The sequence below is a fragment of the Orbicella faveolata genome, unplaced genomic scaffold (assembly GCF_042242905.1).
Source record: "Orbicella faveolata isolate gen_17 unplaced genomic scaffold, um_ofav_v1 contig_3, whole genome shotgun sequence".
Lineage (NCBI taxonomy): Eukaryota > Metazoa > Cnidaria > Anthozoa > Scleractinia > Merulinidae > Orbicella > Orbicella faveolata.
The window spans coordinates 10,435,001-10,459,338 of record NW_028301558.1 but is presented as its reverse complement, the minus strand read 5'-3'; the positions used below and the strand labels follow the sequence as shown (position 1 = coordinate 10,459,338).

Below are 24,338 nucleotides of genomic sequence, written 5' to 3'. Positions count from 1 at the left end.
TCAATTTAAAGGTAATTTTGTACATGGCCAAAAGAACTCAAAGACCCTCAAAATACCGTGACCGAGCTCCTTTAATGGGAAATAAAGATGGACCTGAACGTGTATCATATACAATACTCGCCAGATTGTCACCGGAAATTCCATTCATTTGTGTTTGATGTTTTTCAATGACAGAACTTGCAAGATTTGCAAGCCAATATTCTGGCCCGAGTTTGAATTCGCCAAAGATACAGATCGGACGCGCGTCGCCAGCCCTGAAGTAAGCCTGACTACAGTAATTTCATCGGACCTCTTAGCATCCGCCGTTTTCTCCGAATCAGACATGAATATTCCAGGTGTTCATTACATGTTGCGTGCATCTTCAATAATCCCGGAATATCTAGGATTTTATGGCGTCACGATTACATTACATATTCGAGGCTAACATACTCAAGATATTTTTGCATTTATTGCAGTGGTTTTCGCTTGAATAAAAGAAAACGTCAATTGAAGCTGTAAATTAAGTCAAGAATTTATACTAATCAGTTGAAAAGACATTAGTTCGAGTATTGCCGGTTTTCATATGACGTTACCAGTGACGGATCTAGGGGAGGGCACGGGGATCCCGGTCCCCCTTATTTTGAACAAATCACAGAAGGAAGAAAAGCAGGCAGGGCAAGCAAAACAAAACCGGCACACCCCCCCCCCCCGCGCCCCTCTCGCCTTAGCTCAAAGTCTGGATCCGCCTCTGGTTACTGTGTTTCAAACCACCGTAAATCCTCGAATTAGCGTCAAGGGCACTTATTTCAAATTTACTAGAAGACGGGAGGCGCTTATTCGAGGGCGGCGCTTATTTAATTTTTTCCAAATTGTGGACAGATATGATCGCTTTTTTGTAATATATGTACGTGCCAGTCCTGTCTCTCTTGAAGAGCAATGTAGTATAACCCCTTTACCCGATCTAGGCATGCTGCACAAGTGCCAGTTGGGCATTGGGCAATGAACAGCAGATCTTTATGGTGTTCCATCCCCGCCAAAAATCAACTTTAGCACTCGACATCTAACTTTAGCTCTCAACATCCAACTTTATATCACTCAACATCCAACTTTATAGCTCTCAACATCCTACTTTAGCACTCAACATCCAACGTTAGCCATCAACATCCAACTTTAGCACTCAACATTCAACCTTTTAGCAATCAACATCCAACTTTAACACTCAACATCCAACTTTAGAACTCAACATCCAACTTTAACACTCAACATCCAACTTTACCTCTCAACATCCAACTTCAGCAATCAACATCCAACTTTAGCAATCAACATCCAATTTATCAATTTCGAAATTATCCTGTCGAAATGGTTTGATATTTTCATTACAAGGAACTTGTAAGCTTAATGTTGAATCGAAGTTAACCTTTTATTAAGGATTCAAGTTTGAATATTTCATTCCGACCACGGGCTTTCGTTCATTTAGCTTCGTAAGTCGAGCTTTCTAAAATGCACAGGCTCTGCGAAATGTCGACTTCAGCTTTGCGAACGATGTACAGTTTCCGCCAAAAAGTGTCAAATGTCAAAAGGTTACGTCACATCCGCAAAGGTGACCTTTGATTTCCCGCCAGAACGGACCATTCGATCCAAGCTCACACAAGCTAATACACCGACCGATTAGTCTACAAAAATTCTCAATTAGTTGTTTGTTCGATTGTTCCCGCTACATTGATCGAATTCGATTCGAGATGAATAACGAACAGGGTCAACTGGATGCAGTGAAAGACGCTCTGCGTCGAGTAGCTGAGAGACTAGATGAAATAAGTCGAACCGGCACGTCTCATGCCGCGAGTCAAGGTAAGAACGTGATTTGGCGATCGTACCAGTAAAAACAGCCATTGATTTGTTTTCTTTTTTTCGTGCATACCACGTACCTCATCGACCCACAAGTGAGATCATTATGCTTCCAGAAACAATGATAAAAGGTTCACTTTTAGGGGAAATTGGTGTGCACGCCACGTGTAAAATAAATCAATGGGTTTCATACAGGCGAAGCAACCGTCTACGTGACTGTGTGCGTTGGTGACTGCGTGACTTTTTTAGGCATAAGAGGCGCTAAACTTATATCTGTTTACAATTTTATAGCTAAATGGCGTGCTTCGTTTGAAAACCAGAGCATTTTGAATTTCAGAGTTTACAGCGGTGCGTGGCACAAAGCTACGATCGAGTTTGTTGAAAAATATATACTTATCTCATGATTTTGAGCCGTTTTAGAAGTCAATGCATTCGGGAAAGTGCTTATGTAAATGCTTGTTTGTTCAGTACAGATAATCAGCCGCCTATATAGCCAAAGTAAGCTGAGTAAGTTCCAGATGTACCACGGATATACACCGTTTGTGCGTTTTCATACGGGGCTCTAAATTTCTGCGCAACATTTCGAGGAATACTCGGCTGAAGTTTGGGGAAACGCACAGGCCTAAAACTTGGAAAGTTCTGTCCTCTTTATTTATCCTCTATAACATCACAATTTCTTGACTTTTTCCATTGGATGTTTTTCGATTTTTCATTTCATAGGGTTAGACAGCGTCATTTAACATTTTGAGCGATTTCGAACGATTTTCGCGCTTTCCCACCACGTCTTTTAAATTGTCACACAGTCGCCAACAGACATAACGTACCTGTGGTATTTGCTAGTTGTTTTAATGTATTCTGTGAACACGCTCTCTAGTCAAGGATGGGGGGAAGAGAGAGCGGGAAGAAAGGGAAGAGACGAGAGAGGAGGGGAGAGGTTCCGACGCCCCAAACCCCGCCCCCATTCCCCTATGACTACTTAAAACTGCGATCGCTTGGATGCTCCAAAGAAAGTTAAATATCTGAGTTTTGTAGTCCTTGAGCAAAAGAAATATATGATCTATGGAGAACTACAATGTTAAATGAAATAAAAAAGGGATAGGTGCAAAAATCAGTTTTCCAATTGGGTTATTTTTATAAGCATTGGAAGAGTGTACGGTTCTATTACAAATTTACCCGTAATTAGGAAAAAACTCTTTAATGCTGTTGGTCCTTTTAACTATCGTTCAATTCGAATAATTATACTTCATTTCCTTTGACGCATTTTGTTCACACTTGATCTATTTTAACTTGTACATGAATACTGCCAGGGTCGCATTCCGTGCGTACGAGCTCCCCCGGATCAATCACCCTTGTCGCACCGTCCACTAGTCAGCTGGATCTACGGATGCAGCCGCCTATCACCACGAACCAGGCTGCACAGGAGCACAGGAGGCTCTTTTCTTCAAGAGGAAAGAATGCTTTCGTGAGGGGAGCTGACAGAAAAACGAGAGGCTCTAGTCGCGGGAAAGGCAAGCGGATCCCCACCTGCACGTTAAAGTTCTTTTGTCTTTCCCAGGCCAACGCTATTAAACCGCCAACTGCGGTCAAAGAGAGGACCGCGCTGTTGAACGCCGGTCTGGGAGATGCCACTATTCAATTCCAAATGGACAGTAGCACTTTGGAGTGCCATCAGCAGATAGTGAGCAAGTTTCCCAAACTGCTGGAAACTGGCTATGAATTGCTTTTGTACCAGCGAGGGGAGGACGCAGGCTTTTACAACATCCCTTCCCCTTACACTCCGCAACGTATGAGGGATACCGCCGGAAGTTCTAAAATATATTTAAGGCCCCTTCAGAAAGATTTAGACGAAAGCCCTGTGGAACGTTGTACCGAGTTACTTAAGGTAATTAGTTTAATATTGAAATTCTTTTCTTCAATACTATTATATGGTGAACAAAAACAGCGAGAGCTAGAGTCTTCAGATGCAATATAACCACAAATTAGTACGAACGCAACAACGCTCACCTACGCCCCACTTCTAATGCTATTCAACGCGTCCGTCTATTAGGATGAAGATGGTCCTAAAGTGAACTGCTTACAATGTGGAATTGCAGTCCCAATGGCAAGTTTGAGTAGCCATATAACCGATGAGCACAACGATGAGCGTGATGTTCCCCAGTTAAAGGTAAAGAGATATTCATGTTCACGGCAACCATTTATTACTGATTTTCTGATTTTTAAGCAAATGCCATTTTACATGCTCTGGTATTCATTGAAAAACAAAACAAAAAAAAACAGTAATGATATGTTCATGCATGTGTTAATGCAACATTTCTGTTGCTGATAGAGACAACGAACCATAGACGAACTAGTCATCGAGGATGACCACAATGACATACCTTGTACTTCGTCAAGGTAAATATAAACTTTTAAAGGACGGACCTATAGATTGATCTCAAACACAGCTTTGAGGATAGGGGAACAGAAGTCTGGCATACAGTGCAGAAGGCCTTTACTCTTTTTATTTCTGGAATAACTTTGTCAACCTCCTCATGTGAAATGTCGTTCTACATCGTAGTCCAGAATACACCCGGGAGTGGGTGTGGAAGAGTCGGTTTAAGCCCAAATTTTAGTCTACGATTCTACCTATGGGCCTGTATCTTGCCAAACTCAGTTTAAGTTTCGGCACGTCTTGTCTTGTTGGGTTATTTTTTTCTTGAGTAACCACTTTTTTTCTTGTAATATATATATATATATATATATATATATATTTTGGGTTTTCAATGCAGGTCGCAACGAAACATAAGTATGGCTTCGTTTTTAGAGGAAATATGTCCTGATGCAACGGCTGGAGAGATTGAGGCAGCGCTATCCGCATCTGGAGGCGATGCAAACCAGGCAGCACATGCTTTACTGGGTAACTTAATCAGATTTTCCAATAGCTTGCAAGTACTAGCAAAGCCACACGCTATCAAATTAATTTTACGTGTCCATCATAATCCAGGGATACATGTTTTTGCTGACTTTTCGTCAACAAATTCGCAAGGAGATTTATATTCTGTTGGATTCCGATTTTAGTGTTGAAAGAACAAACGAAAAGCAACGCACCATAACACGTTTTCAGCGTATTCGATAAATTTTAAATGGTTATTCAATCGTTAATTAAAACTTACAATAAAATTAAAATAACCCGGCTAAAATTGTTTCACATAACCCCATACCCACCGGATGAATTTCTCTCTACGTATACAAGCCAGCTGGTCAGCAAGTATGACTGATCTGAAATGCCTCCTAAATTATGTATTTCAGGTGCACAGCAGGATGAAGAGGATGACTGCCATCCCGTGAAAATTACTGACTCCAGAAACGAAGACGCGCAACCGGTAGATGCCATGGACGCCCTTCAACGTTTCAGGGACGAAGTTATAGAGGAGAATAATCCGCGGCAGCTGTTTTCGGTCTCGCGCATGGAGGGCGTCGAGGAACTTAAACGCGATATTTTAGTGAATTACAAATCAAAAAAATCGAATCTGAAGGCACGACCAAGGGTGAGGTTCGAGGGGGAGGAGGGTGCCGGAAGTGGGCCCGTGCGGGAATTCCTTCTCGGTGCCATGAAAATTGCAGACGAAGGGATCGCCAACACGTTCAAGCCTATAATGTTCTTCGAAGGCGACAAAGATCACAGACTGCCTGTACATGACCAGTCGCTGAGACTGACAGGGGCATTCAAGGCGATCGGTCGCATCATAGGGCACTGTGCCCTACACGGTGGTCCAGCTTTGCATGGTCTTTCACCTGCCATCAAATATTACTTGGCAAGCCCCTCTGCAGATATGTGCGAAAATCCCCCGCCTATATCTGTGGAAGACATCCCAGACACAGATCTTAGGCATTTAATAAGTGAGGTTAGTCTGACATTAAATCAACTCAAATAATCTACCAACTCTTTTCCTCCACCCACTCCCCCCCCCATCTCTATCGCTCCCCCCTTTCTCCTAAAAAGCCAGTCCAATAATTTTGAATAAAAGCAAATTTACCGCCGTAGCGAATTTGGAAAGCTTATTTTTACTTGGTACCTACCTACTCCTCTGTGTTTAGGCCCAACTCACAAACCGTTAACAATAATCTTAACCAAGTAAATAGCTTTGTTCTTTTATTAAACCACCATTCAATTGGTCTCCCCTGTGTTTTACATTCAGATTGATTCCTTGGGAAGAGATGACCATCCGGGAAGCGAGCTCCGAGAGAACATCCAACCGTACTTAAACGAAGCTGGCCTTGACATCGATAAACTGAAGGAGGCGCCTAGATTGATAACCCAAGGACTCATGCTGTACAATGTCATCCTTAAACGTAAGCTTGAGTTGGATGACATTGCCAAAGGTAAGAAATGACAATACCGATGACCACCACCAAGGAACATTCAAACATTTTAACGCAACCTTTTCTTTTCCTTCACTAGGAATGGAGGAGGTTGGTTTACAAACCGCCCTGGCTAAGTGGCCTTGCCTCGTGGATGTCATCTTTGCTTGTGAAAAAGACAGAACATTAACAGGAGACGAGTTTACAGGAAAAATTACTTTTGAAGAAAGAGATGCTTCAAACAATACCAAGGCTGCTGAATTCTTTATCAGATACATCGAGTTCATGGAATTAAGAAAAGAAGGTATTTCGCGGTTAATGTTAAAGGGGCGAATAAACACACAATCAACCACAGAACCAAATGGGCACATGTAGAACAACTAACTGCTTTCAAGAAAACAGGGTCAATTCTTAGTCTGAAAAGCAATTTAAAATAGCGTCCAACAAATGACCCTTTTCCTTTTCCCACCAGGAATTCATTGTAATGACTTGTAACAGTGTCTTTGAAAACTGTGTTCTGAACAAACTTTCTTTGCATTAAAAAAGGAGTTTTGGTATTGATATGTTTCAGATGGCGCAGACCTCGTTGACCTATGTAGCTTCTGGACAGGCAGTAACATCCTGCCAGCAAGATACACCGACCTGTTGGTAAAATTCGACGATAGCATCGACCTCCCAATAGCGGAAACGTGTTTCCTCAGTCTTACAATCCCGACAAAATATCAGTCTTTCGAAGATTTTCAGAAATTCTTCGACATCGCCATCAAATATGGAGCACAAGGATTTAGTTTCACATGACACAAATTGCACAAGTCAGTTTACAAGCTTCCATGTATGGAATTCTTTGGCACCCACAGGTACAGCTCTTTCAAGGACACGATTGGCAGATAAATGTGTTGCCATGGCAATGCTCAAAGAAGTCAAACAGGCTTATAATTCACCCTTAAGCTACTTGATGAAAGAATTAATTTCCTAACAAATTTTCCTTGCTTTCCACATGTGATTCTGTTTAATGCAAAATACTATGAATGTTAGCTGTTGTAGAATGGCCAACTAAGGAAGGTGTAAATGGTTCTTTAATTAATTCAGTAACAGACAAAACCTGTGTTAGTAGAAAAAAAATGCAGATTGAAGTTTTCAAATCTGTTTTCTGTTTATCACAAAATTATCGAGTTGTGTTAACAATACCAATACCACTAAGAGCCCTTAATTAAGTGTGGGTTAAATTGTTTGCAACAAGTTGGGGAGGGGGGGTAATAAGGAAAAGGACAATAGGGTCATTTATACAAGAAAAATAAGCTGTGGCGTATGTTATCCATGGCTCATGTAAGACTTGAACTGGTTAAAATGTACCGTTTATACAGTTAGTTCGCATCTTATGTAAGCAGTGGCTTGTGTAATCTGCGGCTTTTTTCCTTGTATAAATAGCCCTAATTATTATAAGTCACTACTTGGTATTAAGGGGTATAAGTATTGAGTTTGACAAGTGACTGAAACTTATATTCCAAACTGAACGTTATGGAATAGTTTCCTTTCATAAAATACACATATTTGCAAATTTTGAAAGATTTATGTAATTACTGGGGTTTGTATAGTATATTGATGTCGTATCAAAACTGGAGTGTCAGTTCATCTGCAGTTAATAGTTATGTTACAGTTATTTGTAGGCTTTTGAATCAATCAATTCCCAACTTGAGTCATGCAGCCTAATTTGATAGTTGAGGTTTTATAAAAAAGGACTTATTTTAGGTCAATACTTGTCCATTAAACACAGAAAGGATTTGCCATTTGGGATTTGCAATTAGAGAATTGACTGATCTTTGTAGTACTTAACAATTTTATTAAAGTAGCATTGTTCCTGTTGTTTACAATGGCATTTGCAATAAGCTTCTTCAGCATGTTGGCCTGTCATTTGCCTTGACTGATTGCATTTAACAAGCTACACTGAGCCTTGTATTGTTTTTTAAATTAGTACTGTATTACTGATGTTTACCAGAAACATTAGGTTTACGCGATAATATTAATTTCAACCATGTTTTAGGTTTATCATTAAAAACGACTTATTATGGAGAAATACCTATGTTGTTACGTGGAATGCTGAGGATTCAACATCTCATACACATGTGTAACAGCACGTACAAATAACTCAATAACATCATTAACTGATGCATTATGAGGGGGATAAAATAAGGACAAAGATTGCAGTCTTTCAGGATCAATAGGGCATCTAGTTTCTGGAACCTCTACACTTTCAGGAGATGGAGCTGGTACAGGTCCATCCCAGTCAATTCCATAGTTTGAAAAGTCATTCTGCGAACAAAAAGGCTACAGTTATTTATGTTGTTGTTTACATATAAAACCCACAACTCAATTATTTCTGATTTATGGGGTTCTCTAAAATTTTCACCAGTCATTAAAAACCAAGCCCAATAATGTCTTATGACATGTTTACATAATGATATTAAAAGTAAGATAAGAAATGGAATTGAAAACAAACAAACAAACAAACCAGCAAAATGTTCACCTGAAAAACCTCTCTATCAATTGTTGATCCACTCCCCCAGATACCATGGAGTCCCCTTATCCATAACTGCATTGGAGTGGAGTTCCGCTCAGACCTCAAAGGATGATGAATCCATGCATTTTTCCAGTTTGTCAAATGCTTGTTAATGACTGGTAAAAATGTGTAGTGCAGGCACCACAAATGAATTTCATCATTTGGATTTAGCATCCCAGACCTCTCCAACTCATAAAACAAATTGTAAAACAACGTTGAGCATCCATCAGAAACGTCTCTCCAAAGCCTCTCTATCCGTTGATTGTGTGTGCTTTTACCTACAATTTATGAAAGTAATCAATGGCAAGCACAATTAAGACAAAGTTTCATATTATCAATTCCTTTCATCAATTTATTACCCGTTATCATACTTCCTCTTCCGGAGCCCCTTTGTGGATGTGTAAGCATGTACCATGATATATCCACATTCTCTCCACCCTTGTCTGAGCGTACTCGTGATGGTAAACCATATTCATTAACTGCATCAAGAAACAGGTTAAGGACAGTGGTTGCCTTGTTGTTGTCTGATGCATGGAGATAGACTGGTATTCTGGAATATCCATCGATGCCTCCGTGGATGACTATTCTCCATCTAGAAATAACATTAGGTATGTAAGGCAACAAAAAGGTGGAAAATCGGAACTTAATACTCCTAAGTGAAGTCACGTTTTTACTATTATTATGATTATTATTTTTGCATTACCCATTGACTTGCACTTTTGAAATCAGCAGAGTACACCTTTAAAGGACATAACTAACTCTTAATTCCATATTTACCTTATAAGTTTATGGTTGCCATCAATATGCCAAAGAGCCAATGGAGAGTGGACATTGTATCGTCTTCTTCTTACTGCATCTCTCCATCGCTGCATCACTCCAATAGGATCTGTCCTCAATAATGACTGTCTGATCCGTTCTCTTTGCACCCGATGTCCTTTACTGTGTAGTAAGCCTTTCGCCATCCTAATGCCAATATTAGGATGAGACTGTTGTGCAGATCTCAACAAGTTGTCTAGTTCTTCATCACTCAGGTTACTAAACGTACCTGAAGTAAACAAGGTTTCCTTGGATTTATTGAAATTCAAATTGTTGTTAAACTAAACACGCATTACCTCTGTTACTGACGTTGTAACTGATAAATTATTTACCCACCCCATCCCCACGGCCTTCAATTCTACATAAGCTTACACCTTGTTTATAAGTAAAGTAAGTCAGTGAACTTTATTTATTCACATATCGCAGATGAGCTAAGACTGGTTTAAATGCAGATTTGAAGTTAAAAATTACAAAAAGAGAAAATAACTTAAAATTTAAAATATGCAAATGAGAATTAAAATTATATGAAAAATAGAAGGATGAAATCTATGGCATTAACGATCAACAGCAACAGAAAAGGACTTCGTGGTAACAGTACTAATTACAACCTAGTAAACTTTCAAAATATAGGTACATATCACAAAAAATAAAGAGAAAACCTTTTACATGTAAGCTTAAAAGCTCTCACCAGAAACACTCAAGCCAAACGCTGACATTCTCCTTTCGACAGTCCTCTGTCCTACACCCAACAAAACGCCGATTTCCGACACTTTGAAACCCTGGTCCAAGAGAAATGATAATTGCTCTTGGGGTATTTGAAACGAAGGTCGTCCTCGAACCCCAGTACGACGCAGATGTCCCTGATAACCATGACGAGCTTGGATGCTGTGATTTGCTTCAATGGCCACAATAGTCTCGTACAGACCACTCATTACGTTCACAATGTCATCAGGAACATCGAGATTAACCAGCATCCTATTTATATAATCCAATCTTAACACTATCGACCCGATTTCGCAAGAATCTTCCAATCTTTCGATCCTCACAACCAGATCATTTATGGCTTGCACAACACTGCAGAAATCCGCCATTTTGACCCACCAGATCCAGGTCCTTGTGGACGTGACGTAACCTTTTGACATTTGACACTTTTTGGCGGAAATTGTACGTCGTTCTCAAAGCTGAAGTCAACATTTCGCAGAGACTGTACATTTTAGAAAGCTCGACTTACGAAGCTGAATGAAAGAAAGCCCGTGGTCGGAATGAAATATTCAAACTTGAATCCTTAATAAAAGGTTAACTTCGATTGAACAATAAGCTTAGAAGTTCCTTGTAATAAAAATATCAAACCATTTCGACAGGATAATTTCGAAATTGATAAAATTGGATGTTGATTGCTAAAGTTGGATGTTGATTGCTGAAGTTGGATGTTGAGTGGTAAAGTTGGATGTTGAGTGTCAAAGTTGGATGTTGAGTGTCAAAGTTGGATGTTGAGTGGTAAAGTTTCATGTTGAGTGTTAAAGTTGGATGTTGAGTTCTAAAGTTGGATGTTGAGTGTTAAAGTTGGATATTGATTGCTATAAAGTTGAATGTTGAGTGCTAAAGTTACATATTGATTGTTTAAGTTGGATGTTGAGTGCCCTAAAATTGGATGTTGAGGCCTAAAGTTGGATGTTGATGGCTAACGTTGCATGTTGAGTGCTAAAGTTGAATGTTGAGAACTATAAAGTTGGATGTTGAGTGATATAAAGTTGGATGTTGAGGGCTAAAGTTAGATGTCGAGTGCTAAAGTTGATTTTTGGCGGGGATGGAACACCATAGATCTTGACTACCATCCGTCATGATGGTCGATGTGCAGTGCTTGAATGAGTCGATCATCACTTGCTTGTGATTTGACAAGACCAAAACTATGTACATCCTTTGTTGTCTCAGAAATCTTCTATAAAAAAAGGGGGAGCGGTGGGGGGAGCTTATTCGAGGGAAGGCGCTTATTAACCGCGCGGCCATGGGCCGAGCGCGGTTCATGTTCTACCCTTGGTTTATTTATTTATTTATTTATTTATTTTTTTTGTCGGAGACCAGACGTAGATCTCCACTCGGCCAACTTTGAATTACGCAATCGGTAATGTTTACTCGCCAAACCTTGTTTCTTCAGGGTCAACAGAAATCTCAGATTACAAAATCACGCCGAACCTACACGTTGCAAAAAAATCTCTTCAAAACCCTGACATCGAAGCGATATATCACTTTAGCGTTAATAGCTACCTCATATCGGCAGTATTAAAATCTATTCGTTAACAATCCAGCTTCATCATATTAAAATTTCAACGAAATCGAACAAAACCAGAACTAAATATCATTAGATTTTTTTTGTAACCTAGCTTCATTGCGTGAGTCGACAAAGGAAGCGACGGTCGCCCATAGCCACCGAAACCACAGGCGGCCCAAGCTCTCAGTGTTATGCTTTTTTTTCCCCTTTTTATGCGAACGTTCAGGCTAACGTGACATGTGGCATGTACTATTACATAACGACCGAATTTGACCACGCGAAACATGACTCCCGCCTTCCAGGATATGGAGGTGTTGTGTTACAACGGTTTGAATTTATAAAGGTTTGTATGGGAATGCAACGGCTTTGCTTGAAAAGCCAATTATTCTTATATTTTGTGAATAAAATCTACTTACCCTGTTGCTGTGTTGTATTCTTTGTTATTTGCCAGCTCCTCGGGCCGATCTAACACGATTTCGGCGAGTTATCGTTCTGTGGGTTTCCACTACTAAAAGAAAGACAAGGCCGGACACTGATTTCCGGAGTGCCCGCCGCTCGAAGCGAATAAATCCACTGAAAATAACCCTGCCGGCTCAATTCCTCCGTAGAATCGAAGAAGAAATGTTGAAGTTCCATGTCAGTTCACTCGCTACGCGATTCCGTCCACAACGCCTTCGCAACGATACATTTATTTCGAGATTGCTTCGCTCGCAAACTCGAAAACAGCCGCGTCACAAAAGTTAGGACACTTTCGCGGTATTGGATAATTATAGTTAGTATATTCTCAGCTCCGACTATTGCATTTCTAGCTCTCTGATTGGCTCAAAAACTCCGACTATGAGCCATTAGTCGGAGTTTTACCTTATATGGAAAACAGTGCGCCAAGTTTAAAAATTTTCCGCTCTGTAAAATTGTTGAAATAAAAATCGGCGGCAAAAACCCGATTAAGAATATACTAAAACAATTATTCCATTCGACCTTGTTGGATATGAAGTGATCATAACCAACTCGCGCTACGCGCTCGTTGGTTATTTATCACTTCATATCCAACGCGGTTTCATGGAATAATTGTTAATTATCCAATACCGCGAAAGTGTCCTAACTTTTGTGACGCGGCTGTTTTCGAGTTTGCGAGCGAAGCAATCTCGAAATAAATGTATCGTTGCGAAGGCGTTGTGGACGGAATCGCGTAGCGAGTGAACTGACATGGAACTTCAACATTTCTTCTTCGATTCTACGGAGGAATTGAGCCGGCAGGGTTATTTTCAGTGGATTTATTCGCTTCGAGCGGCGGGCACTCCGGAAATCAGTGTCCGGCCTTGTCTTTCTTTTAGTAGTGGAAACCCACAGAACGATAACTCGCCGAAATCGCGTTAGATCGGCCCGAGGAACTGGCAAACAACAAAGAATACAACACAGCAACAGGGTAAGTAGATTTTATTCCCAAAATATAAGAATAATTGGCGTTTCAAGCAAAGCCGTTGCATTCCCATACAAACCTATATAAATTCAAACCGTTGTAACACAACACCTCCATATGCTGCAAGGCGGGAGTCATGTTTCGCGTGGTCAAATTCGGTCGTTATGTAATAGTACATGCCATATGTCACGTTAGCCTGAACGTTCGCATAAAAAGGGGAAAAAAAAGGATAACATTGAGAGCTTGGGCCGCCTGTGCCGAAACACATCAACATAACCAGTGAACCTACGTTTCGGTCAAAAAAATCCAGGATTATTGCCTGAAAGCTGAAAATTCAAGAGGAACATCTTTTTCGAACTTTTCTCAAGTTATTTAGACGAAAAAATGACCTCGGCGGACTCCAAAAGAGAACGAAACAAAAAACAGAACGAGACAGTGAGAAGAGCCGATAATTTATTCACCGCGTGGCCTTCGTTACGTTCACGTTAAAAAAACCTTACTTCTGGATAATTTCAGCCTTACAAGTCAGCAACTGGTCCCAAATTACTTTCTGTATCCTTACAAATGTCCTGACTTCCATCTCCGAAAGATTTGGCCGCAATTTTTTAGCAAATAAACATTTCGTCGACAGCAACCACCATTACGGTGGCTTGCAACTAATTCGCTAACTTTACAAAACCCTCCCGAGGGGGGGATATGACGAAAAGAGCTGAAAAATGATGACCGGAAATAGAGTAATTTTCTCAGCTTCCAGTGTGCCAAATTTGCTGGAAATAGGTTCAAAACCGAAATTTTTTTTTCGTTTTTTTTTCTTCGGGTCACTCATGCTACCAAAACAGTTAACTTTTAAAAGCGCGGTTGTAAGATCTTAAAGATCTTCTTGTTTTAAATCTTGGCCTATAGGAGGGGCGCTTATTCGAAGCGGGGCGCTTATTAGAGGGAGCCGGGAGGCGCTAATTCGAGGATTTACGGTAATAATACAGTCGAATCTCTCGTAAGGGATCAACCAAAATATCAAACCTACGGGGGTGGTCGTTTATTAGAGCTTAGACCATATTGGGTCAAACTTTTGCCTCATTAGCCTATGGTAACTGTAGAGACCCCATACGCCAGTGCCCATCTAAATCCATATAACAACTCTAAGTAGCTACAAAAACATTTAAGCTTTCCAAAGGTATCACTGGAGTTTATCCACAGTATCGTAGTTCGCTTCTGATAAACCACAACGCCTTATTATCCAATTTTCGCCTTATTATCTGTCAAGTGGTCGCTTACGAGAGGTGAACGAAAGAAAATTTTAAACTTTTAGCTCTAAAAGTGGTCGCGGTCGCTTATGAGAGGTGGTCGCTTACAAGAGGTTCCAAATATAATGATTTAACTTGGAAATTTTTGGTATTTTGGAAAACTGGTCGCTGAGGAGAGGTGGTCGCTTACGAGAGTTTGTCGCAACTGGAGCGTCGACAATGCCTATCCTTCTGAGATATTGGTTTCATCACAGTGAAGACCCTCTAACAACTTACAGGACAGGTCAGGCTTCGTTATGTAATAGAACACGTTTGCATTTCGTGACATCAAAATGACGACCCGAGAAAAGTTGTTGGGCAGGTCAAACGGATAATCAGATGTATTTATCTTTTAAGTTCTTGTTGACAGAAGAGTCCTTACATATGTTATATTTGAATGTGTCGGAACCTTGGGGTAATAAAGTTTCGTTTTAATAGCAAGACTTAATGAGAGATGTTTCTCTGTCATTTTACGGCGGCCATATTAGTGCTCCTTTGAGGGACACCTGTCGCCTCCCTATAAAGCTATATATAGACGAACTTGGGTTAAACCATTCGCGTATCAAAAACCGCGCAGACCTACTAAAGATTTCTGACTTAATTTATTGAATGGTTACGATTTTTATTGATGTTGGCATGAAAACCAACAATAGGTAAATCAGTTGCTTGGTAGCAAAACCACTATGACGAACAATTAGGTCTTCATCTTCATTTTTTATTTGTTTAATTAACACGATAAAAGCATCATTAAAGGTTCGAATATTCAATTTAATTATGATAAGTAATTACACTTACTGATTTGAATCTGAAATTATCAAAGACCCTGGAGTAGAAATGAACCGTTAGGTTTTCAAGTTAGCCTCTAGCCCCGGTTGTTCATTGGTTGGATAACGCTATCTTCTGAATAAATCACCATCCAGTGAATGGCGTGGTTTGTTCTGTTAACAACTATCCACTGGATAGCGATTCATACGGTGGATAGTGCTTCCCACCCCTTAAACTACTGGCTCTTGTTCGAGAGCCAACCACGTGACATGCAAATAACTGCCTAGAAAAAATGGTCTGCTCGTGCGCAGTACCGTCTAAATGTGTTTTGCTGCAAATAATATCTGCTCATGCGTAACTGTAACCGCGCTTTTACGTCAAAAACGCTCGATCGCTTCCCCGAGCTGTCAGAGAGTGATTTAAATAAGAATACAAACTTTGTAATCGAACGATAAAACAATTATTAAACTCGGTTATCGCAAAATAGCGTGATTTGTCAGTGTCTCACTGATCAATTATTTTCGTCAGTCTTCGGCCTCGCCAAATAATTGATCTGCTTGCCACTGACAAATGATATTTTGCCTAACTTCGTCATATAATTGTTAATAATTAATTACACGGTACTACCTCGATTAACAGATGTGGAGTTATCAACGTGGTTTGTTATATTAAGGTATTCAAGTATCCGTATTTGTACCACGCTGATTTGAAAACAAGGCCTAATATCTGTTGAGTCTAAAAAGAGCTATGCCCTGAAAACCTATAGACATTTTCAGACATGCAAGAGGCAATCCAGATGTAGAAAAGTGACAAAAGCAAACAAAAAAAATGATTGTTTTTACGAAAACAGTGATTTATAAAATGCCCCTGAAGAAAGCAAGACCGCCTCCTCATTTTCATTGATTATTCTACGTGTTCACCTTTATACATGTATATGAGGAAAATAGAAAACAATTAACTTTGTTTACAGGTGAGTGCAGAACTACATTTTACAAAATTAGAAAGTTAGGTTATGAGTAAAATCCGCGCCTTTGTCATGCGTGATCCTGACCGGAAAAAAAAGATAAAAAAAACCAAACTATATACAAAAATTACCATCATGTAGAATTCTTAGCTTATTATTCTATCAACAAATCAGTTCCATACCTCGCACGTTAGCCTGAACTTGGTCTAGTGCAGTTTTGGAAACAAAAATTTTGTCTTTTATATGTTTTCAAGTCTTAGCCATATTCATTTGTTGGTACTGTATTGTTTAAATTTGTCGTACTTCCTCTAATACCTTTCATTTTATTTTGCTTTGCGCTATCTAAAATTGAACTTGGGAAAATGTGTCATGGGTCACCGTGATTTGCATCACTGATTCCATTACAATATAGGGGCAACTATATGAGCCCTTTACACAAACTACCCCATGATCTGACCGTGTCAATCGTCAAATATGGTCGTGGAACGAAATGGATGACAGAAATGATTGGGAAGACTCTGATGAAATTCGAACGATTGCCAGTTGAGACTATTAAAGTTTGAAGTACGAGATGCTGTTGCGGTGGGAAAGTTGGAAGACATTTTCCAAAGGTTTTTTTTTGTCACATACATTTTCTTACGTGTAACATTGGGAGATTTCAAAACATAAAGATTCGCGTTCACAGAGCAGTTTGGCAAACTAAACTGACTTCCTACTTATTTCGTCATCCTAATCCCATTTCTGACATATACATTTCGTCAGCCTCGACTTCTTTTGTGATTGTTAATTTTAAGTGACTACGTTTTCACCACTGTACTGGCGAAACTTCCATGTAACTTCCATGTACGCCACCTAGCAGCATAAGCGCTTTTATAATGATGATTTCTCGAATGAAGGATATTTCGCAACTATCTTGTTCCAAAATTCATTCAACGTTTTCATCAAAATAGAAAAAGTAGCTCTTGACGCTTTTGATTCCCAAGGTGCCTTGCGACATACGCAACCTCTTCCGGTGCAGCCAGGATCACAGACAGTTCCCTTGGGGCAACAGTGCCAGCTGTCCCCACAATCCATTGCATCCTTTAACAAGCAGCAGCCAATGAATGAATGGGAATACTCGTTAAGGCAGCAAGTCGTGTTGCCAGGGCAAACTGTCAAGCTGCTTATTTGCTGTTTATGTTTGTGAGTTTTTGGCAGGCAGTAAAGTGAACTAGGAGGAGCTTTTTCCTGATTGAATTCTGTCGAAGTCAAAATGTGGATGTTTCCAAGTTTTGTTATTCATGCAGAGAGCTGGAATTAAAACTTAAGCTATGATAATTACTAGCAATTTCGCAAGAAACTTCGGCACAACACTGTTTCCAGATCTTTTCCTTTAATTCATAGTTCTAATTAGGTACCTCTTTGCTTTGTTGTCTTTGCGTGCTTCAACAGTTTGTTGAATGCACGAGTAATTTCCTTAGCTAGAGACCAGTAACCGTTTCCTTTGAGATGCTGTGAAGATAATAACATAACATGCTGAATATCTCAAGCAGCTGTGCAAGTTTCAATAACATTTTTGAACTTAGAAGTACTCAGAAGAACCATCCCTTTAGCTGTAATTTCTGTGCCTAGAGTATTTTTTAAACCCGCTTTCAGTGTTATGTGCATAGGCAACATCTTTCGACCATCTTTGGACATACAATCTCACGACATGTTATGTAACCTGGCCTGCGTCAAAAATGTGAGCACAACGTACTTGAACTCGAATTTTAGTGATGAAAGTCTAGAAAGATGGATTTATTTGGCATCAAACTAAGATAAGAAGTATCAAGAAGTCATTCCGTGAGAGATAAACTGAGTGTTTTGAACGTTTACTGCGAATATTGAAAGTAGCAGCCCAATTACACAGGAAGTCACTATTGAGAGCCGATCGACAACACTCAAATCAGTTGAATTATCCCGTAAATCGGGAAACATGCAAAGCCCACAATCTTTTTCAGTAATTATCATTTATTTGTCATTTCCTCTGCTAACTGATAACCGGAAAAATTACCAGTTTCATAGTTAAACGGCCTTCAGCCTTTTAATTACATAGCGTGTCGAAAAGTGTCGCCTATGCACGAATCGCTGAAAGCGGGTATAAGGCTAGTACGGCTTTAGGTTTTTTTTTTAATATGAATAGATTTCGCTTTCGTTTCAAATGGTGAAATTCTTTTCCTACACACAAAAGTATCATGCCGATAAGATTTCGTGCATTGACAACTTACCACATTTGGCTGGTCGTCCAGAAATATGCTGCACCTGGTACCGAGTTCCTCACATCTATTCTTGATAACCTTGTAAAGATCAATAACCTTTACCCGCTTACCATCTGTCATAATCCTGTAGCGAACATGCAGAAAAAAAAATTACAAACACGAACCTCACGAACAAGCCACAGGGATGGTACAAATTTCTTCTGTGTCAACTACAAGTAGGAAAGGATTTATACATGAATTACTTCTGTCACTCGTATTCTTCTCCAGCGGTTATACCGTACGCAATATAAGCTTGCTAAACAGATGCAGAGGTGGCATTAACGAACCTGTGCTCGTACAAGGTCTATGCCAATGAATTTTCACCAACATTGCGCTTACACGTGCACTTGATTCGTTCATGCAGTGTATGCTCCAAACAGCCTGAAGAGGCCGTCGAAAGGCTTGATTGAGGACTATGTCTGCTTGGGCTATCATGCTCTACATTGTCGACGAATGCATGCAAGCATGACAACGTTATCAGGCATATTGCAAGAGTAATAAACGTTCGTGTCTTGCCATATCACTGCATCTTTCGTATAAATCGACCAGTGCGTTCCAGCGTCAGTACCAGTATCAGTTGATAACTTAATACGAATTGATGATAAGCCCGATATAAAATCTTTAACAGCCCTTGTGAGAGCAAAGTTGGAATCCGAAGATAAGACTGGGAACGAGTCACATGCCGTACTGAAACACCTGCCTGGCAGTATACTCATATTTAACTGGAAGATAAAATGTTGAGCACTTACGGTTTACATATTTTTTAATAGCCTTTTTTATGAAAAGCTCACTTTTTTGCGGCCTTGTTGTACTGCACAACCCTCTTGTTAAGCGTTTTGTTATATGGAATTGGTGTGGAAGTCGCAAAAGCCACCGCAGCTCCTGTCTTCAACAACGTTTTCTTAATTTTCTTTAGATTTTTAGCGTAATCCTCGAGAGGAACGTACTGTGAACAAAACAAGAATTGTCAAATTGACTCGTTGAATTACGACAAGAGTGGACGAAGGGGGAGAGAGTTAATTCCCCATTTATGCCCTATTTTCAAGGTAACATGATACCCAGCCGTCTTGCAGAAAGTGTTACCGCGCGCTTCGTGTAGTTATTTCAGTTTCGTGGTTGAAAATGCCTTTAAATTCGCTTGGTCTGTCCGCTTCATAAGATTGACTATTTCTAGTCACTCACGGGATTTCTGATGCCAAGGGTTATCTAAAAATGACTTGAGAAGGATTTCCTTGGGAATAAGGCGTATATGGGTGATAAACTCCCTTACTGTTCATCTTCTCTTGCGTCCGCATTTGAGAACTATAACAAATAACCAGTGGCATAAGTTGCGGCTGGCAGTTCTTGAAATTGGTGAAGCAGATCCCTTTAGCCCTGGATCGGATGCTGGTACACTGAAGTCTACTCTCAATATTTTGTTTGTTTATCTTGTCCAGGAATATATAGCATGACTTCGAGAATATTTCTAAGGACGAAGCCAGTATCTTTAGCGTATTGTCTACATCACTGTTTGATTTACTCTTATTTTCATTACAAAAATATTGTTTGATCATTTACTTTTAAAAGTAATTTTAGATGTCCTGGAACTTTCCAAAACCGTGCTTTTATCAGACTTTCAAATACCGATGAATACAGTTATGATGCCACCTCCGGGCTCGTTTACCTCTTTTGAAAAATTGCAGCAGTCAACATCATGAAGTCCAGCATTGAAAATGATGGCGTCATAATGAACGGGTTCGTAAACGCTCGAGGATAGAAGCAGTGGTAGACACTGAATTATATAGCGCGTATCCAGGCTTCCTCCATCTCCAGCCCAAGGGGAGTGGTGCACAACACAGTCTCCCTCAAGCATTTCAGCGACATAATCCTGATAACTAATCAAGGAAAGCAATGCAAATGTTCAGTGAAAAATTTTGGTGTGTAGTATTGCTGAATAAGCGAGTTCGTAGGGCGAGTATAATTAAAAATGATGGGTAAATGTGTCAAAAGAAACTTGTTATCGAAGGATTTTCCGAAAGCCATTCTGATAAATGCCTGCAGCAAATTTCCTATCCATCAGTAAAGGTTCAAAATTTGCGAAAAGATAAAGGTGAACTAGCATAGGCGTACATTTTGGACCTTACAATATATGGTTTCACTGGTTGCTCTTTCGCTTGCATGTTCAATGGCTTCGTCGGAAATCCTCAACTTCGACCTAACTCGGACAAGTCGAATTTAGAAAAGGATATGAGTAGTGAAAAACGTTTATCGGTTATCAGATCTAAACGTTATGTCTGAGCTGAAATTATGTCCTCTACGTACGACCTGATTAGCGCAAACAACAAACCATCTTTAATCCTTAAATTCTATTTTGAACAAATCATTTAATGGAAGGTGCAATAAGCGACAGAAGTCTTTAGACACTTCACTGTCAAATTCTATTTCTGAGCGTCTTGCAAAATTTTATCCCAGACCACAGTACCTACCCAACATTGAATTGGGGAGCGGAGAGTATTAGGGAATCATCGCTAGATGCATATGAAATAGACTAAGATGTTAAATATCTCTAAGTGTCATTTAATTTTTTGAGTGTCTCAACCATTTTTGTCGCCCATTGTAGCTCATAGGAAAAATTGCCAAGTATATTGTCCTTTTGTGTATAATTATCTTAAACTTTGCAAACCAGATAATTACTCATTAATTTTAGTAAACAACAAATACGGCGCCGCACCCAATGCTGATCGAGTCACCCATGATGAGACACTTCTTCTCCGCTGACCTGTGAGAGCGGCGTGTCCGATGATAGGGGCCTGGGCGACAGATTCTTGTCGCGGTGGTGGTGTTGGAGGGAATCAGGTCTAAAAGTCTGAAAACAGATAGAACGGGCATGAATTGCTCGGTAGGTTGATTAAATCTTCCAAAATAAGAGAGCAAATTTTCGTCGCCACTTTTCACTCCGTACAGACGTTTTTCCTCACTGATTATTCCATTTGCTCAACAACAACTACGACAACAGCTATCGCAACCACAATCACAACCACCGTGTTTACAACCACTGCCACAGCCTCTACATATGGCGACCACGCTCACAGTAGGAGTGTTTTTCGTAGTTAAAGACGATGCTTAAGTTGTTTCGGCAACTACTTATTTTTAACTCCAACATTCTGGTTTCAAGAGGCACAAGATATTTTGTCGAGAGTAACACAAGTGACTCTTGACGAGCGACTTGCTAGCTGCTTCATGCTTCTGAATAATTTTAATTTCCGATTGCGTCAGTCTGGTCCAAACACGATTTATCTTTCTTTCAGGGACTGCTCGCAAGACATGCAAAGTGGATGAGATTAAAAAATAACTCATAGCTTTGAATTTCAACCGATCAAAATATTCCAGGGGTGAACTATAATACCTGACACTGCTAACATTGCTTATACTGTATATAGACATTGCTGAATTAAGACTGCAAGAAAAATGTCTCTTTTCTTCAATACCTACTTTTCCATAGCGTTAAGAACTGTCCAACTTCCTAGTCTACCTGCAAGTTAAATTGAACAGCGCTGTTTTCAATCTTTTAATGCCTGGAAATGAAGCCAGCCCGTTTTGTTGCAAGCTGCAAGTCAAACATATTTTACAGGTATCAATGAGATCAAATAATTCCAAACAATACCTTCAAAATCGTCGGTTATCTGAATCACTTTATGCCCCTTAAAAGTTTTTATTCCTTCCACCTCTGACGAAGGTTCCTTTCGGTTGATGACTTCTCTGTTTGAAGGTTGATCCTGCTTTACTGAGAAGGATCTGTTTAAAAATTCTTTGTTGATTTTTGAAGTCCTTTCAAAGTCAGCAAGATGGCTCTTAATAGTTTGAAGAAGAGGAATTAGATCTTTGTAAGCAGGCACTGCATCCATTCGTTTCTCAATTGAATCAATGATTGTGGAGGCTTTATGAAAATGCCATTTTATTTCATCTTTTTCTGAGGTAGAAAAACAATGTAGTAAGTAAACATAGACTGAATCGCGAAGTGCACTTATATATCCAAAACATACTCCAGTTTCTAGCTTTGCCTGTTCGTTAGCTGTCGCCTGGCAACGTTTTCAAAAGCGTTCTATTAACACAGATACATTTAACATAGAATTGCAATACTGCAGGAAAAAAAGAAAGCACATTCTAATGGTATTGCTTTCCCCTATAACCACAGATCACGTCTGTGGCACTGGACTGTACCGGACTGGACAGGCGGTACAACGAGTACCGGCTCGAGCCGGCCGGAATCGATTTTAACCCCCTTATTTACCTCTTAGGACAGCAAACCTTGCCCTCGTAGGTCAGGCCTGTCATTGATAGTTGAATACTCACAGCTGACGATCGCTAGTCAGAAATTGATGACAAAATAATATCAAAAAAACAAACACTTATTTCCATACCTGCAGATACGTGTCCTAGTTTTGCAATTAAAACAATTAGGACCAACAAAGTTTTCAATATCCGTGAGTGCCTGACCGTTGATCCAAATGTATGCGGTGTTAAACATTTTCCATTGTCTTTTTTCATCAGTGTCTCATGGCCAAAAACATTCGGTTTCGGTGGATTAAAGATCATCAGTGCATGGAGTTGCGGTAACTACAAAAATCAATGAAAACAGGTGGTTGGCCATACCACCTGTAAAACAAACAAGGCGTCGGGAGAAACAGTCTACCTTCGTTATGCCTTTTACCGCTGACTTCATATTGGGTTGCCCGTAGTCTCTTGAAAGGAGGCATGCGATTGGCTCTTACGCCACTAAACAACATGTAACAGCAATGGGCCATATTAATGTCCTCGGTACTGGATTGGAATGGAGGCTCAGACGGAAGAATATCATAAAAAAAAAATCATGTAATTTGCATTTAAAAAACTCCTCGCATTGGCCTCAGTTACAAGCTAGTTCCAGTCCAATACCAAGAATACAAAGATGGCCTTTTAGCGCAATCTAACAATGGCCGTTTGCCGTTCACCGTTTATTTCGAAGATAGATGATTCAGGGTTCAAGGTAAAGTTCTATTCTAAAGATGGGAAACAAAAAACGAACAAGGCTTAACAAGAAGAAAAATTAAAGAAAGGGACCAAAACTCTCGCAAAGCACCTCGAAGTTGATTCGTTTAAAAAGTACGTGGATTCTTATGTCAGCAGCCGCGAATTATACCACAAGTTTTAAAAATTCCATTCAAAGTGCTCTATTTATTTGAAATTAATTGAAAACAGCTTTACCCTACGACAAAATAATTTTTCTGTCAGTGACATAGGCAGTCTCAGAAACAGAATTCTGAGTTCTTCAGCTCGGAGTCGAAAGTGAGATCTGGTTTCCAGTCCAGATGCTCTACCACTGAACCACAGGGGGCTCGGGGGAGCTAAGGCCATTAAATTAGGTTTGTGGGACAAACACCCTTCATGCTTGCTATGATAATAAATGAGATGCTGGATTATTTTTATCCTATTATGATCTTGCAAGTAAAATAGAAGTTATAAAAAGTCACCAGAATAAAGCATCAATAAGACACATGCATGACATACTAATCGAGGTATCGCAACCCATTCTCTCGCGTCCGTCCATATACATGTCCATAGTTTACAGAGAGCCTTTTGGCTTTTGGTTTTACTACGGTTTGAGATTGGCTGAGTAGCCTAACTGGTAATTAACTGGTTTTCATTTGAAAACCGCTCTTTATGAGGTTTCCAGGGCTCTGACTGGTTCCCAAAGAAGGTTATTGGAAATTCCATGGGGGAGGGGAGGTTTAAAAGAAACGACTTAAAAGGATAGTCTGAAGCTAAGCTGGAATTTCCAGAGTGTTGGTGGGGTTTATACGAAAA

At 39.9% G+C, this 24,338-nt stretch overlaps 3 protein-coding genes across 4 annotated transcripts; 1 reads left to right on the top strand and 2 right to left on the bottom strand.

Annotated features, from left to right (window-relative positions):
* The first annotated feature begins 1,170 nt into the window (after positions 1–1,170).
* Positions 1,171–8,239, top strand: LOC149106331 (uncharacterized). Its single transcript, XM_089298775.1, has 7 exons — positions 1,171–3,988; positions 4,151–4,218; positions 4,593–4,720; positions 5,113–5,708; positions 6,003–6,186; positions 6,266–6,469; positions 6,737–8,239. Exons 1-7 carry the CDS (start codon positions 3,923–3,925, stop codon positions 6,961–6,963), a joined length of 1,473 nt encoding a protein of 490 aa, XP_089154901.1. The 5' UTR covers positions 1,171–3,922; the 3' UTR covers positions 6,964–8,239.
* LOC110052565 (uncharacterized) lies at positions 7,983–10,678 on the bottom strand. Of its 2 annotated transcripts, none has more exons than XM_089298776.1 (5): positions 10,227–10,678; positions 9,500–9,767; positions 9,082–9,314; positions 8,690–9,000; positions 7,983–8,475 (listed from the first exon to the last, which is right to left on the bottom strand). In XM_089298776.1, exons 1-5 carry the CDS (start codon positions 10,627–10,629, stop codon positions 8,251–8,253), a joined length of 1,440 nt encoding a protein of 479 aa, XP_089154902.1. In that variant the 5' UTR covers positions 10,630–10,678; the 3' UTR covers positions 7,983–8,250. The 2 variants fall into 2 exon arrangements, with proteins under 2 accessions (XP_089154902.1, XP_089154903.1); XM_089298777.1 differs by having other exon boundaries at positions 9,094–9,314.
* Positions 10,679–16,508: 5,830 nt separating this feature from the next.
* LOC110065862 (uncharacterized) lies at positions 16,509–23,320 on the bottom strand. The gene is made up of 9 exons (XM_089298804.1): positions 22,916–23,320; positions 22,159–22,464; positions 21,987–22,026; positions 21,226–21,360; positions 20,179–20,389; positions 19,307–19,461; positions 18,486–18,600; positions 17,637–17,730; positions 16,509–17,477 (listed from the first exon to the last, which is right to left on the bottom strand). Exons 1-9 carry the CDS (start codon positions 23,088–23,090, stop codon positions 17,110–17,112), a joined length of 1,599 nt encoding a protein of 532 aa, XP_089154930.1. The 5' UTR covers positions 23,091–23,320; the 3' UTR covers positions 16,509–17,109.
* Between the last annotated feature and the right edge of the window lie 1,018 nt (positions 23,321–24,338).

Excerpts from the sequence above, each read along its gene's own strand:
- LOC149106331 (XM_089298775.1), top strand. The coding sequence starts at position 3,923 with ATGGCAAGTTTGAGTAGCCATATAACCGATGAGCACAACGATGAGCGT. Across the intron at positions 4,721-5,112 it reads GGCAGCACATGCTTTACTGG|GTGCACAGCAGGATGAAGAG; the intron begins GTAACTTAATCA and ends TATGTATTTCAG. Across the intron at positions 6,187-6,265 it reads GTTGGATGACATTGCCAAAG|GAATGGAGGAGGTTGGTTTA; the intron begins GTAAGAAATGAC and ends TTCCTTCACTAG.
- LOC110052565 (XM_089298776.1), bottom strand. The coding sequence starts at position 10,629 with ATGGCGGATTTCTGCAGTGTTGTGCAAGCCATAAATGATCTGGTTGTG. Across the intron at positions 9,768-10,226 it reads GTTTGGCTTGAGTGTTTCTG|GTACGTTTAGTAACCTGAGT; the intron begins GTGAGAGCTTTT and ends TGTTTACTTCAG. Across the intron at positions 9,001-9,081 it reads AAGAGGAAGTATGATAACGG|GTAAAAGCACACACAATCAA; the intron begins GTAATAAATTGA and ends CATAAATTGTAG.
- LOC110065862 (XM_089298804.1), bottom strand. The coding sequence starts at position 23,090 with ATGATCTTTAATCCACCGAAACCGAATGTTTTTGGCCATGAGACACTG. Across the intron at positions 21,361-21,986 it reads GTTCTTAACGCTATGGAAAA|ACTTTTAGACCTGATTCCCT; the intron begins GTAGGTATTGAA and ends ATCTGTTTTCAG. Across the intron at positions 19,462-20,178 it reads GCTGCAATTTTTCAAAAGAG|TACGTTCCTCTCGAGGATTA; the intron begins GTAAACGAGCCC and ends TTTTGTTCACAG.